The 17,619-nt window shown below is 43.1% G+C and overlaps 1 protein-coding gene across 8 annotated transcripts in view; it reads left to right on the top strand.

Moving 5' to 3' along the window:
* Positions 1-17,619, top strand: part of LOC110512934 (calcium/calmodulin-dependent protein kinase type II delta chain) — an 87,929-nt gene that overhangs the window by 48,802 nt on the left and 21,508 nt on the right. For 6 of the 8 annotated variants that reach the window (XM_036934343.1, XM_036934340.1, XM_036934344.1 and 3 more), the window contains 4 exons: positions 6,180-6,263; positions 12,150-12,192; positions 16,332-16,372; positions 17,298-17,381. In XM_036934343.1, the coding sequence (XP_036790238.1) occupies positions 6,180-6,263; positions 12,150-12,192; positions 16,332-16,372; positions 17,298-17,381 (252 nt within the window). The remainder of the gene's footprint in view (positions 1-6,179; positions 6,264-12,149; positions 12,193-16,331; positions 16,373-17,297; positions 17,382-17,619) is intronic. The other 2 variants (XM_036934342.1, XM_036934345.1) reach the window with 1 other exon arrangement.

The raw sequence follows: 17,619 nt of genomic DNA, 5'->3' as shown, positions 1-17,619 counted from the left end.
TAAAGTCCCGTAGATCTCTTCATTACATCCTGAATCAGAAGGTTGTCTGGTCCCTCAGTAAAGTCCCGTAGATCTCTTCATTAGTCATCACTACATCCTGAATCAGAAGGTTGTCTGGTCCCTCGGTAAAGTCCCGTAGATCTCTTCATTACATCCTGAATCAGAAGGTTGTCTGGTCCCTCATTAAAGTCCCGTAGATCTCTTCATTACATCCTGAATCAGAAGGTTGTCTGGTCCCTCAGTAAAGTCCCGTAGATCTCTTCATTAGTCATCACTACATCCTGAATCAGAAGGTTGTCTGGTCCCTCTGTAAAGTCCCGTAGATCTCTTCATTAGTCATCACTACATCCTGAATCAGAAGGTTGTCTGGTCCCTCTGTAAAGTCCCGTAGATCTCTTCATTAGTCATCACTACATCCTGAATCAGAAGGTTGTCTGGTCCCTCTGTAAAGTCCCGTAGATCTCTTCATTACTCGTCACTACATCCTGAATCAGAAGGTTGTCTGGTCCTGAATCAGAAGGTTGTCTGGTCCCTCAGTAAAGTCCCGTAGATCTCTTCATTACTCGTCACTACATCCTGAATCAGAAGGTTGTCTGGTCCCTCAGTAAAGTCCCGTAGATCTCTTCATTAGTCATCACTACATCCTGAATCAGAAGGTTGTCTGGTCCCTCGGTAAAGTCCCGTAGATCTCTTCATTACATCCTGAATCAGAAGGTTGTCTGGTCCCTCATTAAAGTCCCGTAGATCTCTTCATTACATCCTGAATCAGAAGGTTGTCTGGTCCCTCAGTAAAGTCCCGTAGATCTCTTCATTAGTCATCACTACATCCTGAATCAGAAGGTTGTCTGGTCCCTCTGTAAAGTCCCGTAGATCTCTTCATTAGTCATCACTACATCCTGAATCAGAAGGTTGTCTGGTCCCTCAGTAAAGTCCCGTAGATCTCTTCATTACTCGTCACTACATCCTGAATCAGAAGGTTGTCTGGTCCCTCAGTAAAGTCCCGTAGATCTCTTCATTACTCATCACTACATCCTGAATCAGAAGGTTGTCTGGTCCTGAATCAGAAGGTTGTCTGGTCCCTCAGTAAAGTCCCGTAGATCTCTTCATTAGTCATCACTACATCCTGAATCAGAAGGTTGTCTGGTCCCTCTGTAAAGTCCCGTAGATCTCTTCATTAGTCATCACTACATCCTGAATCAGAAGGTTGTCTGGTCCCTCTGTAAAGTCCCGTAGATCTCTTCACTACATCCTGAATCAGAAGGTTGTCTGGTCCCTCAGTAAAGTCCCGTAGATCTCTTCATTACATCCTGAATCAGAAGGTTGTCTGGTCCTGAATCAGAACGTTGTCTGGTCCCTCAGTAAAGTCCCGTAGATCTCTTCATTAGTCATCACTACATCCTGAATCAGAACGTTGTCTGGTCCCTCAGTAAAGTCCCGTAGATCTCTCCATTACTCATCACTACATCCTGAATCAGAAGGTTGTCTGGTCCTGAATCAGAACGTTGTCTGGTCCCTCAGTAAAGTCCCGTAGATCTCTCCATTACTCATCACTACATCCTGAATCAGAAGGTTGTCTGGTCCTGAATCAGAACGTTGTCTGGTCCCTCAGTAAAGTCCCGTAGATCTCTTCATTAGTCATCACTAAATCCTGAATCAGAAGGTTGTCTGGTCCCTCAGTAAAGTCCCGTAGATCTCTTCATTACTCATCACTACATCCTGAATCAGAAGGTTGTCTGGTCCCTCTGTAAAGTCCCGTAGATCTCTTCATTAGTCATCACTACATCCTGAATCAGAAGGTTGTCTGGTCCCTCAGTAAAGTCCCGTAGATGTCTTCATTACTCCCACTTTGTTTTCAAACTTCCCAGTTGAAGTAAACCAATATAAGTGTTGGTTAACTCTTGAGGTCCCTCTTGTCTCCACTAAGTTAAAGGTAATTCCTCTTTTTAGTTTGAGCTCTCTTCGTCTGGGTTCCCCGGGACCACTAGGGCAGTTTAAACCCCTAATGATGAATGAGATCACTGAGATTTGGGTTCCCCGGGACCACTAGGGCAGTTTAAACCCCTAATGATGAATGAGATCACTGAGATTTGGGTTCCCCGGTACCACTAGGGCAGTTTAAAACCCTAATGATGAATGAGTTCACTGAGATTTGGATTCCCCGGTACCACTTGGGCAGTTTAAACCCCTAATGATGAATGAGATCACTGAGATTTGGGTTCCCCGGTACCACTTGGGCAGTTTAAACCCCTAATGATGAATGAGTTCACTGAGATTTGGGTTCCCCGGTACGACTAGGGCAGTTTAAACCCCTAATGATGAATGAATTCACTGAGATTTGGGTTCCCCGGTACCACTAGGGCAGTTTAAAACCCTAATGATGAATGAGTTCACTGAGATTTGGGTTCCCTGGGACCAATAGGGCAGTTTAAACCCCTAATGATGAATGAGTTCACTGAGATTTGGGTTCCCCGGGACCACTAGGGCAGTTTAAACCCCTAATGATGAATGAGTTCACTGAGATTTGGGTTCCCCGGTACCACTAGGGCAGTTTAAACCCCTAATGATGAATGAGTTCACTGAGATTTGGATTCCCCGGTACCACTAGCGCAGTTTAAACCCCTAATGATGAATGAGATCACTGAGATTTGGGTTCCCCGGGACCACTAGGGCAGTTTAAACCCCCTAATGATGAATGAGTTCACTGAGATTTGGATTCCCCGGTACCACTAGGGCAGTTTAAACCCCTAATGATGAATGAGTTCACTGAGATTTGGATTCCCCGGTACCACGAGGGCAGTTTAAACCCCCTAATGATGAATAAGATCACTGAGATTTGGGTTCCCCGGTACAACGAGGGCAGTTTAAACCCCTAATGATGAATGAGTTCACTGAGATTTGGGTTCCCCGGTACCACTAGGGCAGTTTAAACCCCTAATGATGAATGAGCTCTCCTCGTCTGGGTTCCCCGGTACCACTAGGGCAGTTTAAACCCCTAATGATGAATGAGTTCACTGAGATTTGAGTTCCCCGGTACCACTAGGGCAGTTTAAACCCCTAATGATGAATGAGATCACTGAGATTTGGGTTCCCCGGGACCACTAGGGCAGTTTAAACCCCTAATGATGAATGAGATCACTGAGATTTGGGTTCCCCGGGACCACTAGGGCAGTTTAAACCCCTAATGATGAATGAGATCACTGAGATTTGGGTTCCCCGGTACCACTAGGGCAGTTTAAACCCCTAATGATGAATGAGATCACTGAGATTTGGGTTCCCCGGTACCACTAGGGCAGTTTAAACCCCTAATGATGAATGAGCTCTCCTCGTCTGGGTTCCCCGGGACCACTAGGGCAGTTTAAACCCCTAATAAGATGAATGAGATCACTGAGATTTGGGTTCCCCGGTACCACTAGGGCAGTTTAAACCCCTAATGATGAATGAGATCACTGAGATTTGGGTTCCCCGGTACCACTAGGGCAGTTTAAACCCCTAATGATGAATGAGCTCTCCTCGTCTGGGTTCCCCGGTACCACTAGGGCAGTTTAAACCCCTAATGATGAATGAGTTCACTGAGATTTGGGTTCCCCGGTACCACTAGGGCAGTTTAAACCCCTAATGATGAATGAGTTCACTGAGATTTGGGTTCCCCGGTACCACTAGGGCAGTTTAAACCCCTAATGATGAATGAGATCACTGAGATTTGGGTTCCCCGGTACCACTAGGGCAGTTTAAACCCCTAATGATGAATGAGATCACTGAGATTTGGGTTCCCCGGTACCACTAGGGCAGTTTAAACCCCCTAATGATGAATGAGTTCACTGAGATTTGGATTCCCCGGTACCACTAGGGCAGTTTAAACCCCCTAATGATGAATGAGTTCACTGAGATTTGGGTTCCCCGGTACCACTAGGGCAGTTTAAACCCCTAATGATGAATGAGATCACTGAGATTTGGGTTCCCCGGTACCACTAGGGCAGTTTAAACCCCTAATGATGAATGAGATCACTGAGATTTGGGTTCCCCGGTACCACTAGGGCAGTTTAAACCCCTAATGATGAATGAGATCACTGAGATTTGGGTTCCCCGGTACCACTAGGGCAGTTTAAACCCCTAATGATGAATGAGTTCACTGAGATTTGGGTTCCCCGGTACCACTAGGGCAGTTTAAACCCCTAATGATGAATGAGATCACTGAGATTTGGGTTCCCCGGTACCACTAGGGCAGTTTAAACCCCTAATGATGAATGAGATCTCCTCGTCTGGGTTCCCCGGTACCACTAGGGCAGTTTAAACCCCTAATGATGAATGAGCTCTCCTCTTCTGGGTTCCCCGGTACCACTAGGGCAGTTTAAACCCCTAATGATGAATGAGCTCTCCTCGTCTGGGTTCCCCGGTACCACTAGGGCAGTTTAAAATCCTAATGATGAATGAGTTCACTGAGATTTGGGTTCCCCGGGACCACTAGGGCAGTTTAAACCCCTAATGATGAATGAGATCACTGAGATTTGGGTTCCCCGGTACCACTAGGGCAGTTTAAACCCCTAATGATGAATCAGCTCTCCTCGTCTGGGTTCCCCGGTACCACTAGGGCAGTTTAAACCCCTAATGATGAATGAGTTCACTGAGATTTGGGTTCCCCGGTACCACTAGGGCAGTTTAAACCCCTAATGATGAATGAGTTCACTGAGATTTGGGTTCCCCGGTACCACTAGGGCAGTTTAAACCCCTAATGATGAATGAGATCACTGAGATTTGGGTTCCCCGGTACCACTAGGGCAGTTTAAACCCCTAATGATGAATGAGATCACTGAGATTTGGGTTCCCCGGTACCACTAGGGCAGTTTAAACCCCCTAATGATGAATGAGTTCACTGAGATTTGGATTCCCCGGTACCACTAGGGCAGTTTAAACCCCCTAATGATGAATGAGTTCACTGAGATTTGGGTTCCCCGGTACCACTAGGGCAGTTTAAACCCCTAATGATGAATGAGATCACTGAGATTTGGGTTCCCCGGTACCACTAGGGCAGTTTAAACCCCTAATGATGAATGAGATCACTGAGATTTGGGTTCCCCGGTACCACTAGGGCAGTTTAAACCCCCTAATGATGAATGAGTTCACTGAGATTTGGGTTCCCCGGTACCACTAGGGCAGTTTAAACCCCTAATGATGAATGAGTTCACTGAGATTTGGGTTCCCCGGTACCACTAGGGCAGTTTAAACCCCTAATGATGAATGAGATCACTGAGATTTGGGTTCCCCGGTACCACTAGGGCAGTTTAAACCCCTAATGATGAATGAGATCTCCTCGTCTGGGTTCCCCGGTACCACTAGGGCAGTTTAAACCCCTAATGATGAATGAGCTCTCCTCTTCTGGGTTCCCCGGTACCACTAGGGCAGTTTAAACCCCTAATGATGAATGAGCTCTCCTCGTCTGGGTTCCCCGGTACCACTAGGGCAGTTTAAAATCCTAATGATGAATGAGTTCACTGAGATTTGGGTTCCCCGGGACCACTAGGGCAGTTTAAACCCCTAATGATGAATGAGATCACTGAGATTTGGGTTCCCCGGTACCACTAGGGCAGTTTAAACCCCTAATGATGAATGAGCTCTCCTCGTCTGGGTTCCCCGGGACCACTAGGGCAGTTTAAACCCCTAATGATGAATGAGCTCTCCTCGTCTGGGTTCCCCGGGACCACTAGGGCAGTTTAAACCCCTAATGATGAATGAGTTCACTGAGATTTGGGTTCCCCGGGACCACTAGGGCAGTTTAAACCCCTAATGATGAATGAGATCACTGAGATTTGGGTTCCCCGGTACCACTATGACAGTTTAAACCCCTAATAAGATGTGTAATTGTTTTGATTAAATGTAATTTAATGTATCTGTGTCTGTTACTGTATCTTGTAGTTTAAATATTTGTATTGTTTCTTGTATTGATCATATTGATTATTGGAATTGTTGTCCTCACGGCACCATTGGAAATGAGATCCGAGGTCTCAATGGAATCCCCTGTATAAAATAACATTCTCTCTCAATTCAACTACATTCAAGGGGCTTTATTGGCATGGGAAACATGTGTTAACATTTCCCAAAGCAAGTGGAAGTAGATAATATACAAAAGTGAGAAAAAACAACAATATAAAATGAACAGTAAACATGACGTTCTCTGTCTGCAGCAACGGTCCACTGTAGCTTCCATGATGCACAGACAGGAGACTGTGGAGTGTCTGAAGAAGTTCAACGCCAGGAGAAAACTCAAGGTAACACTAACTCTTTCACTGTCCTCTGTTCTATTCAGAGACTCAAGGGATGTGTCTCTCCCTATACCCTATTCCCTATACTCTATTCCCTATTCCCTATACCATGTACTACTGTCTACCCAGAGCTCTATACCCTATTCCCTATACCGTGTCTAACCAGATCTCTATTCCCTATTCCTTATTCCCTATACCCTATTCCCTATACCATGTACTATTGCCTACCCAGAGCTCTATACCCTATACCCTATTCCCTATACCCTATTCCCTATACCATGTACTACTGTCTACACAGAGCTCTATACCCTATTCCCCCTATACCGTGTCTAACCAGATCTCTATACCCTATACCATGTACTATTGCCTTCCCAGAGCTCTATACCCTATACCCTATACCCTATTCCATATACCCTATACCCTATTCCCTATACCCTATTCCCTATACCATGTACTACTGTCTACACAGAGCTCTATACCCTATTCCCCCTATACCGTGTCTAACCAGATCTCTATACCCTATACCATGTACTATTGCCTACCCAGAGCTCTATACCCTATACCCTATACCCTATTCCATATACCCTATTCCTTATTCCCTATACCCTATTCCCTATACAATGTACTACTGTCTACCCAGAACTCTATACCCTATTCCCTGTTCCCAATACCATATTCCTTATACCCTATTCCCTATACCATGCACTACTGTCTACCCAGAGCTCTATACCCTATTCCCTATACCCTATTTCCTGTTCCCTATACCCTATTCCCTATACTATGCACTACTGTATACCCAGAGCTCTATTCCCTATACCCTATTCCCTATACCCTATTCCATATTTCCTATACCCTATTTCCTGTACCCTATACTTTATTCCCTATACCTTATACCCTATTCCTTATACCCTATACCCTATTCCTTGTACCCTATACTCTATTCCCTATACCTTATACCCTATTCCTTATACCCTATACCCTATTCCCTGTACCCTATACTCTATTCCCTATACCTTGTACCCTATTCCCTATTCCTTATACCCTATACCCTATTCCATATTCCCTGTACCCTATACTCTATTCCCTATACCTTGTACCCTATTCCCTATACCTTGCACCCTATTCCTTATTCCTTATACCCTATACCCTATTCCATATTCCCTATTCCCTAATCCTTATACCCTATTCCCTATTCCCTATTCCCTATTCCTTATACCCTATAACCTATTCCCTATTCCTTATACCCTATACCCTATACCCTATTCCCTATTCCCTATTCCTTATACCCTATAACCTATGCCCTATTCCATATTCCTTATACCCTATTCCCTATACCTTGTACCCTATTCCTTATTCCTTATACCCTATACCCTATTCCATATTCCCTATTCCCTATTCCTTATACCCTATTCCCTATTCCCTATTCCCTAATCCTTATACCCTATACCCTATTCCCTATTCCATATTCCTTATACCCTATTCCCTATTCCCTATTCCCTATTCCTTATACCCTATACCCTATTCCCTATTCCTTATACCCTATTCCCTATTCCCTATTCCCTATTCCTTATACCCTATACCCTATTCCCTATTCCTTATACCCTATTCCCTATTCCCTATTCCTTATACCCTATTCCCTATTCCCTATTCCCTATTCCCTATTCCTTATACCCTATTCCCTATTCCCTATTCCTTATTCCCTATTCCCTATTCCTTATACCCTATAACCTATTCCCTATTCCGTATACCCTATTCCTTATACCCTATTCCCTATACCTTGTACCCTATTCCTTATTCCTTATACCCTATTCCCTATTCCTTATACCCTATTCCCTATTCCCTATTCCCTATTCCTTATCCCCTATTCCCTATTCCCTATTCCTTATTCCCTATTCCTTATACCCTATTCCCTATTCCCTATTCCCTATTCCCTATTCCCTATACCCTATTCCCTATTCCCTATTCCTTATACCCTATTCCCTATTCCTTATACCCTATTCCCTATTCCCTATTCCTTATACCCTATTCCCTATTCCCTATTCCTTATACCCTATACCCTATTCCATATTCCCTATTCCTTATACCCTATTCCCTATTCCCTATTCCTTATACCCTATTCCCTATTCCCTATTCCTTATACCCTATTCCCTATTCCTTATACCCTATTCCCTATTCCCTATTCCTTATACCCTATAACCTATTCCCTATTCCCTATTCCGTATACCCTATTCCTTATACCCTATTCCCTATACCTTGTACCCTATTCCTTATTCCTTATACCCTATAACCTATTCCCTATTCCCTATTCCGTATACCCTATTCCTTATACCCTATTCCCTATACCTTGTACCCTATTCCTTATTCCTTATACCCTATTCCCTATTCCTTATACCCTATTCCCTATTCCCTATTCCCTATTCCCTATTCCCTATTCCCTATTCCCTATTCCTTATACCCTATACCCTAATCCATATTCCCTATTCCTTATACCCTATTCCCTATTCCCTATTCCTTATACCCTATTCCCTATTCCCTATTCCCTATTCCTTATACCCTATTCCCTATTCCCTATTCCTTATACCCTATTCCCTATTCCCTATTCCTTATACCCTATAACCTATTCCCTATTCCCTATTCCGTATACCCTATTCCTTATACCCTATTCCCTATACCTTGTACCCTATTCCTTATTCCTTATACCCTATAACCTATTCCCTATTCCCTATTCCGTATACCCTATTCCTTATACCCTATTCCCTATACCTTGTACCCTATTCCTTATTCCTTATACCCTATTCCTTATTCCTTATACCCTATTCCCTATTCCTTATACCCTATTCCCTATTCCTTATACCCTATTCCCTATTCCTTATACCCTATTCCCTATTCCTTATACCCTATTCCCTATAGGTAGTAATAAGTATAAGTACACAACCTTTTATAGGGACTAGGGCACCCTTTGGGACGTAGCCAAGCACACACCCTTTTATAGGGACTAGGGCACCCTTTGGGATGTAGCCAAGTACACAACCTTTTATAGGGACTAGGGCACCCTTTGGGACGTAGCCAAGCACACACCCTTTTATAGGGACTAGGGCACCCTTTGGGACGTAGCCAAGTACACACCCTTTTATAGGGACTAGGGCACCCTTTGGGATGTAGCCAAGTACACAACCTTTTATAGGGACTAGGGCACCCTTTGGGACGTAGCCAAGTACACAACCTTTTATAGGGACTAGGGCACCCTTTGGGACGTGGCCAAGCACACACCCTTTTATAGGGAATAGGGCACCCTTTGGGACGTAGCCAAGCACACACCCTTTTATAGGGAAGAGGGCACCCTTTGGGACGTAGCCAAGTACACAACCTTTTATAGGGACTAGGGCACCCTTTGGGACGTAGCCAAGTACACAACCTTTTATAGGGACTAGGGCACCCTTTGGGACGTAGCCAAGCACACACCCTTTTATAGGGAAGAGGGCACCCTTTGGGATGTAGCCAAGCACACACCCTTTTATAGGGACTAGGGCACCCTTTGGGACGTAGCCAAGCACACACCCTTTTATAGGGAAGAGGGCACCCTTTGGGATGTAGCCAAGCACACACCCTTTTATAGGGAAGAGGGCACCCTTTGGGACGTAGCCAAGCACACACCCTTTTATAGGGAAGAGGGCACCCTTTGGGACGTAGCCAAGCACACACCCTTTTATAGGGAAGAGGGCACCCTTTGGGACGTAGCCAAGCACACACCCTTTTATAGGGAAGAGGGCACCCTTTGGGACGTAGCCAAGCACACACCCTTTTATAGGGAAGAGGGCACCCTTTGGGATGTAGCCAAGCACACACCCTTTTATAGGGACTAGGGCACCCTTTGGGATGTAGCCAAGCACACACCCTTCTCTTTCTCACCCCCTTTTCCACCTGCTTTGAAATGATCAGCCCTTCAGTAGAGACTATAGTACCACTGCTGTTGTCTGGTGAAATGATCAGCCCTTCAGTAGAGACTATACTACCACTGCTGTTGTCTGGTGAAATGATCAGCCCTTCAGTAGAGACTATACTACCACTGCTGTTGTCTGGTGAAATGATCAGCCCGTCAGTAGAGACTATAGTACCACTGCTGTTGTCTGGTGAAATGATCAGCCTTTCAGTAGAGACTATAGTACCACTGCTGGTGAAATGATCAGCCCTTCAGTAGAGACTATAGTACCACTGCTGTTGTCTGGTGAAATGATCAGCCCTTCAGTAGAGACTATACTACCACTGCTGTTGTCTGGTGAAATGATCAGCCCTTCATTAGAGACTATACTACCACTGCTGTTTGAAATGATCAGCCCGTCAGTAGAGACTATAGTACCACTGCTGTTTGAAATGATCAGCCCGTCAGTAGAGACTATACTACCACTGCTGTTGAAATGATCAGCCCTTCAGTAGAGACTATAGTACCACTGCTGTTGTCTGGTGAAATGATCAGCCCTTCAGTAGAGACTATACTACCACTGCTGTTGTCTGGTGAAATGATCAGCCCTTCAGTAGAGACTATAGTACCACTGTTGTTGAAATGATCAGCCCGTCAGTAGAGACTATACTACCACTGCTGTTGAAATGATCAGCCCTTCAGTAGAGACTATAGTACCACTGCTGTTGTCTGGTGAAATGATCAGCCCTTCAGTAGAGACTATACTACCACTGCTGTTGTCTGGTGAAATGATCAGCCCTTCAGTAGAGACTATAGTACCACTGTTGTTGAAATGATCAGCCCTTCAGTAGAGACTATAGTACCACTGCTGTTGTCTGGTGGCCCTTCAGTAGAGACTATACTACCACTGCTGTTGTCTGGTGAAATGATCAGCCCTTCAGCAGAGACTATAGTACCACTGCTGTTGAAATGATCAGCCCTTCAGTAGAGACTATACTACCACTGCTGTTGTCTGGTGAAATGATCAGCCCTTCAGTAGAGACTATAGTACCACTGCTGTTGAAATGATCAGCCCTTCAGTAGAGACTATACTACCCCGCTGTTGTCTGGTGAAATGATCAGCCCTTCAGTAGAGACTATACTACCACTGCTGTTGTCTGGTGAAATGATCAGCCCTTCAGTAGAGACTATACTACCACTGCTGTTGTCTGGTGAAATGATCAGCCCTTCAGTAGAGACTATACAACCACTGCTGTTGTCTGGTGAAATGATCAGCACGTCTGTAGAGACTATAGTACCACTGCTGTTGTCTGGTGAAATGATCAGCCCTTCAGTAGAGACTATACTACCACTGCTGTTGAAATGATCAGCCCTTCAGTAGAGACTATAGTAACACTGCTGTTGAAATGATCAGCCCTTCAGTAGAGACTATAGTACCACTGCTGTTGTCTGGTGAAATGATCAGCCCTTCAGTAGAGACTATAGTACCACTGCTGTTGTCTGGTGAAATGATCAGCCCTTCAGTAGAGACTATACTACCACTGCTGTTGTCTGGTGAAATGATCAGCCCTTCAGTAGAGACTATAGTACCACTGCTGTTGTCTGGTGAAATGATCAGCCCTTCAGTAGAGACTATAGTACCACTGCTGGTGAAATGATCAGCCCGTCAGTAGAGACTATAGTACCACTGCTGTTTTCTGGTGAAATGATCAGCCTTTCAGTAGAGACTATACTACCACTGCTGTTCTTCTTCTCTCTTTTTATTAGCATTTCTCTTTTCTAAAAATCTTTAATTAGTGAATTGCTCTCTCTTCCCCTCCTCTTTTCTGCTCTCTCCTCCCTTGCTCTTTTCTGCTCTCTCCTCCCCTCCTCTTTCTGCTCTCTCCTCCCCTCATCTTTCTGCTCTTTCCTCCCCTCCTCTTTTCTGCTCTCCATCCTTCCCTCCTTTCTTTCTGTCCCCTCCACTCTTTCAGGGAGCCATTTTGACCACTCTGCTGGTAACAAAAAACTTCTCAGGTACGTCCTTCTCCCTCTCTCTCTGTCCTTCACTCTCTCTCTCTGTCCTTCACTCTCTCTCTCTGTTCTCTCCCTCTGTCTCTCTCTCTGTCCATTGCTCTCTCTCTGTTCTCTCCCTCTGTCGCTCTCTCTTTCTCGCTGTCTCTCTCTCTCTCTGTTCTCTCCCTCTGTCTCTCTCTCTGTCTCTCTCTCTGTTCATTGCTCTCTCTCTGTTCTCTCCCTCTGTCTCTCTTTCTCACTGTCTCTCTCTCTGTCTCGCTTTCTCGCTCTCTCTCTCTCTTTGTCCTCTCTCTTTCTCTCTGTCTCTCGCTCTGTCTCTCTCTCCCTCTCTGTCTCTCTGTCTCTGTCTCTCTCTCTGTCCTTTGCTCTCTCTCTGTTCTCTCCCTCTGTCTCTCTTTCTCACTGTCTCTCTCTCTTTGTCCTCTCTCTCTGTCTCTCTCTCTCCCTCTGTCCTCTCTCTGTCTCTCTTTCTCTCTTTCTCTCTGTTTCTCTGTCTCTCTCTCTCTGTCTGTCTCTCTCTCTCTCTCTCTCTCTCTCTCTCTCTCCCTCACTGTCTCTCTTTCTCTCTTTCTCTCTGTTTCTCTGTCTCTCTCTCTCTGTCTCTGTCTCTCTCTTTCTCTCTGTCTCTCGCTCTGTCTCTCTCTCCCTCTGTCCTCTCTCTGTCTCTCTTTCTCTCTTTCTCTCTGTTTCTCTGTCTCTCTCTCTCTGTCTGTCTCTCTCTCTCTCTCTCTCTCTCTCTCTCTCCCTCACTGTCTCTCTCTCTCTCTATGTGTGTAAAACTCCAAAAGTAATTTCACTTTACTACCAATATCTGTCTGTTTTGCAGTTATTTTGATTCATGTTTTTCTTTAGGATTAAATAATCTGATTTTATTTTTACTTTACAATTAATAATTTTCTTCTTTTTAATTGTTTTTTTTATTTCTTTACATCCTTTGTTTGGGATGTGGTACCCTCGAGGTAAGAACTCACTTCCTCTCCGTCAGCCAATCAGTGGCCAGTGTTTCATGTCACTTCCTCTCAGTCAGCCAATCAGTGGTCAGGGCCTCATGTCACACCCTTTGTCGGTACTCTTCTACCCCTTTCACACAATATCGGGCCGATCCCAACCAAACTGTGCTGGCTCTGATATTTTCTTGTCTCATTGTCTCTTGTCGGCACGGTTACAGTAACTATGGAGGATGCGTAACCAGGCCGGCTCAGTACAGCTTGGTTTGGTTCGACTCAGTAGTGTAAAAATCCCTTTTAAAACATCTTGATTTTATAATAGTACATTAGTGAATGTAGTATATATATATATATATATATATATATACACATTGCATTGGGAAGTATGGAGATCCCTTGACTTTATCCACATTTTGTTACGTTACAGCCTTATTCTAAAATTGATTTAATTGTTGTTTATCAATCTACACACAATACCCCATAATAACAAAGCAAAAACGTATGTTAAAAAAACAACTGAAATCTTGTTTCTCATGTGGTCTGAGAATCCTTTTGGTGCCTTTTGGCAAACTCCAAGCGGGCTGTCATGTGCCTTTTAATGAGGAGTGGCTTCCGTCTGGCCACTCTACCATAAAGGCCTGATTGGTGGAGAGCTGCAGAGATGGTTGTCCTTCTGGAAGGTTCTCCCATCTCCACAGAGATGGGAGCTCTGTCAGAGTGACCATCGGGTTCTTGGTCACTTCCCTGATCAAGGCCCTTCTCCGCCGATTGCTCAGTTTACTCAAGAGGCCACTGCGTTCTTGGGGTCATTCAATGCTGCAGAAATGTTTTGGTACCCTTCTCCAGATCTGTGCCTCGACACAATCCTGTCTCGGAGCTCTACGGACAATTCCTTCAGACCTCATGGCTTTGTTTTTGCTCTGTCAACTCTGGGATTTTATATAGACAGGTGTGTGCCTTTCCAAATCATGTCGAATCAATTGAATTTACCACAGGTGGACTCCAATCAAGTTGTAGAAACATCTCAAGGATGATCAACGAAAACAGGATGCACCTGAACTCAATTTAGAGTCAAAGGGTCTGAATACTTATGTAAATACGGCATCTGTTTATAATTTTTAATACATTTGCAAACATTTCTAAAAACCTATTTTCACTTTGCCATTATGGGGTATTGTGTGCAGATTGCTGAGGATTTTAGAATGAGGCTGTAACCCAACAAAATATGGAAAAAAGTGAAGGGGTCTGAATACTTTCCTAATGCACCGTATATAAACAGGATGTTGTGAATACAGTACATTCACATCCACAGAATACTATATATACAGTATATATGCAGTATATTATGAATAGTGAATATAGTACATCCACATAATACTTCATGTAGTATATATACAGTATATATGCAGTATATTATGAATAGTGAATATAGTACATCCACAGAATACTTCATGTGGTATATATACAGTATATATGCAGTATATTATGAATAGTGAATATAGTACATCCACATAATACTTCATGTAGTATATATACAGTATATATGCAGTATATTATGAATAGTGAATATAGTACATCCACAGAATACTTCATGTAGTATATATACAGTATATATGCAGTATATTATGAATAGTGAATATAGTACATTCACAGAATACTTCATATAGTATATATACAGTATATATGCAGTATATTATGAATAGTGAATATAGTACATCCACATAATACTTCATGTAGTATATATACAGTATATATGCAGTATATTATGAATAGTGAATATAGTACATTCACAGAATACTTCATATAGTATATATACAGTATATATGCAGTATATTATGAATAGTGAATATAGTACATTCACATCCACAGAATACTATATATACAGTATATATGCAGTATATATGCAGTATATTATGAATAGTGAATATAGTACATCCACATAATACTTCATGTAGTATATATACAGTATATATGCAGTATATTATGAATAGTGAATATAGTACATTCACAGAATACTTCATATAGTATATATACAGTATATATGCAGTATATTATGAATAGTGAATATAGTACATTCACATCCACAGAATACTATATATACAGTATATATGCAGTATATTATGAATAGTGAATATAGTACATTCACAGAATACTTCATGTAGTATATATACAGTATATATGCAGTATATTATGAATAGTGAATATAGTACATCCACAGAATACTTCATATAGTATATATACAGTATATATACAGTATATTATGAATAGTGAATATAGTACATCCACATAATACTTCATGTAGTATATACTATATGTAGAATATGTTGTAGCATGACGATGCAGATGCATGCAATGATTTAATACCATGACTTAATACCATGACTTAATATCATGACTTTAATACCATGACTTTAATACCATGACTTTAATACCATGACTTTAATACCATGACTTTAATACTGACTTTAATACCATGACATTAATACCATGACTTTAATACCATGACTTTAATACCATGACTTTAATACCATGACTTTTATACCATTACTTTAATACCATGACTTTTATACCATGACTTTAATACCATGACTTTAATACCATGACTTTTATACCATGACTTTTATACCATGACTTTAATACCATGACATTAATACCATGACTTTATTACCATGACTTTAATACCATGACTTTTATACCATGACTTTAATACCATGACTTTAATACCATGACTTTAATACCATGACTTTAATACCATGACTTTAATACCATGACTTTTTTATCACTGTATATTTGAAACGTTTTGAAACACAAGGAAACGTGTCTCTGTCGTTTGACAGATTCAACCATTTAGTTGTTGTTTCAAAACGTTGTTTCAAAACGTTTCCTCTTGAACACAGCCCTGTTGCACTATAGAGGCTTTTCTGTCTCTGTGAGAAACACTGGTGTTAACCTTCCTCTCTCTCTCTCTCACTCTCTCTCTCTCTCTCTCTCTCTCTCTCTCTCTCTCTCTCTCTCTCTCTCTCTCTCTCTCTCTCTCTCTCTCTCTCTCTCTCTCTCTCTCTCTCTCTCTCTCTCTCTCTCTCTCTCTCTCTCTCTCTCTCTCTCTCTCTCTCTCTCTCTCTCTCTCTCTCTCTCTCTCTCTCTCTCTCTCTCTCTCTCTCTCTCTCTTCCTTCCTTCCTTCCTTCCTTCAGCAGTCAAGAGTCTGCTGAACAAGAAGGCTGACGCCGTCAAGGTGAGTTTCTGGGGCAGCGTTCCAAATGGTTCCCTACGTTGTACACTACCTTTGGTCAGAGCCCTCTGCAGAAAGCAGTGCACTAACATAGACAGTAAGGTGCTGATTGGCCCAGTGTGTTGTGATGTAACATAGAGAGTAAGTTGCTGATTGGCCCTCTGCAGAAAGCAGTGCACTAACATAGAGAGTAAGGTGCTGATTGGTCCTGTGTTTTGTAATGTAACATAGAGAGTAGGATGCTGATTGGCCCTGTGTGTTGTAATGTAACATAGAGAGTAGGGTGCTGATTGGTCATGTGTTTTGTAATGTAACATAGAGAGTAAGTTGCTGATTGGCCCTGTGTGTTGTAATGTAACATAGAGAGTAGGATGCTGATTGGCCCTGTGTGTTGTAATGTAACATAGAGAGTAGGATGCTGATTGGCCCTGTGTGTTGTAATGTAACATAGAGAGTAGGGTGTTGATTGGCCCTGTGTGTTGTAATGTAACATAGAGAGTAGGGTGCTGATTGGTCCTGTGTTTTGTAATGTAACATAGAGAGTAGGGTGCTGATTGGCCCTGTGTTTTTTTCTGTAACCACTGATAACCTGTTAACCTCTCCTCCCATTTCCTGTAGTTTTGTCTCTGGTTTCCTGTAGTCACTAAGTTCTGCCATCTCAGTACTCTGGTATAGATACTCCTGTGTCAGTACTCTGGTATAGATAGTCCTATGTCAGTCCATCTCAGTACTCTGGTATAGATAGTCCTGTCTGTTGAACCCTGTAGGATCTATATACACTATAAAAAAATGAGGGGACTGTATGTCTGTTGGTTCCATTGTACAGGTAAGGCTATAAGCTAAATGAAAGTTGACCCAGGTCAGGTCAGGTCAGGTTTGTGATGTGATGTGATGTGTGATGTTCCCTCTACACTACTTGCTTTTACAGGCGAACAACAAAGCCAACACAGTGACCAGTCCTAAAGCCAACACAGTGACCAGTCCTAAAGACACCAGCTTAACCCCAGCACTGGTACATACTACGCCCTCAATACCTCCCTCCTCATCACTGGTACACACTACACCCTCCATACCTCCCTCTACTACCTCCTCATCACTGGTACATACTACGCCCTCCTTTCCTCCCTCTACTCCCTCCTCATCACTGGTACATACTACGCCCTCCATACCTCCCTCTACTCCCTCCTCATCACTGGTACATAATACACCCTCCATACCTCCCTCTACTCCCTCCTCATCACTGGTACATA

The sequence above is a fragment of the Oncorhynchus mykiss genome, chromosome 10 (assembly GCF_013265735.2).
Source record: "Oncorhynchus mykiss isolate Arlee chromosome 10, USDA_OmykA_1.1, whole genome shotgun sequence".
Taxonomy (NCBI): domain Eukaryota; kingdom Metazoa; phylum Chordata; class Actinopteri; order Salmoniformes; family Salmonidae; genus Oncorhynchus; species Oncorhynchus mykiss.
The sequence above is the reverse complement of the archived record's forward strand: the minus strand, read 5'-3'. Positions and strand labels throughout refer to the sequence as shown.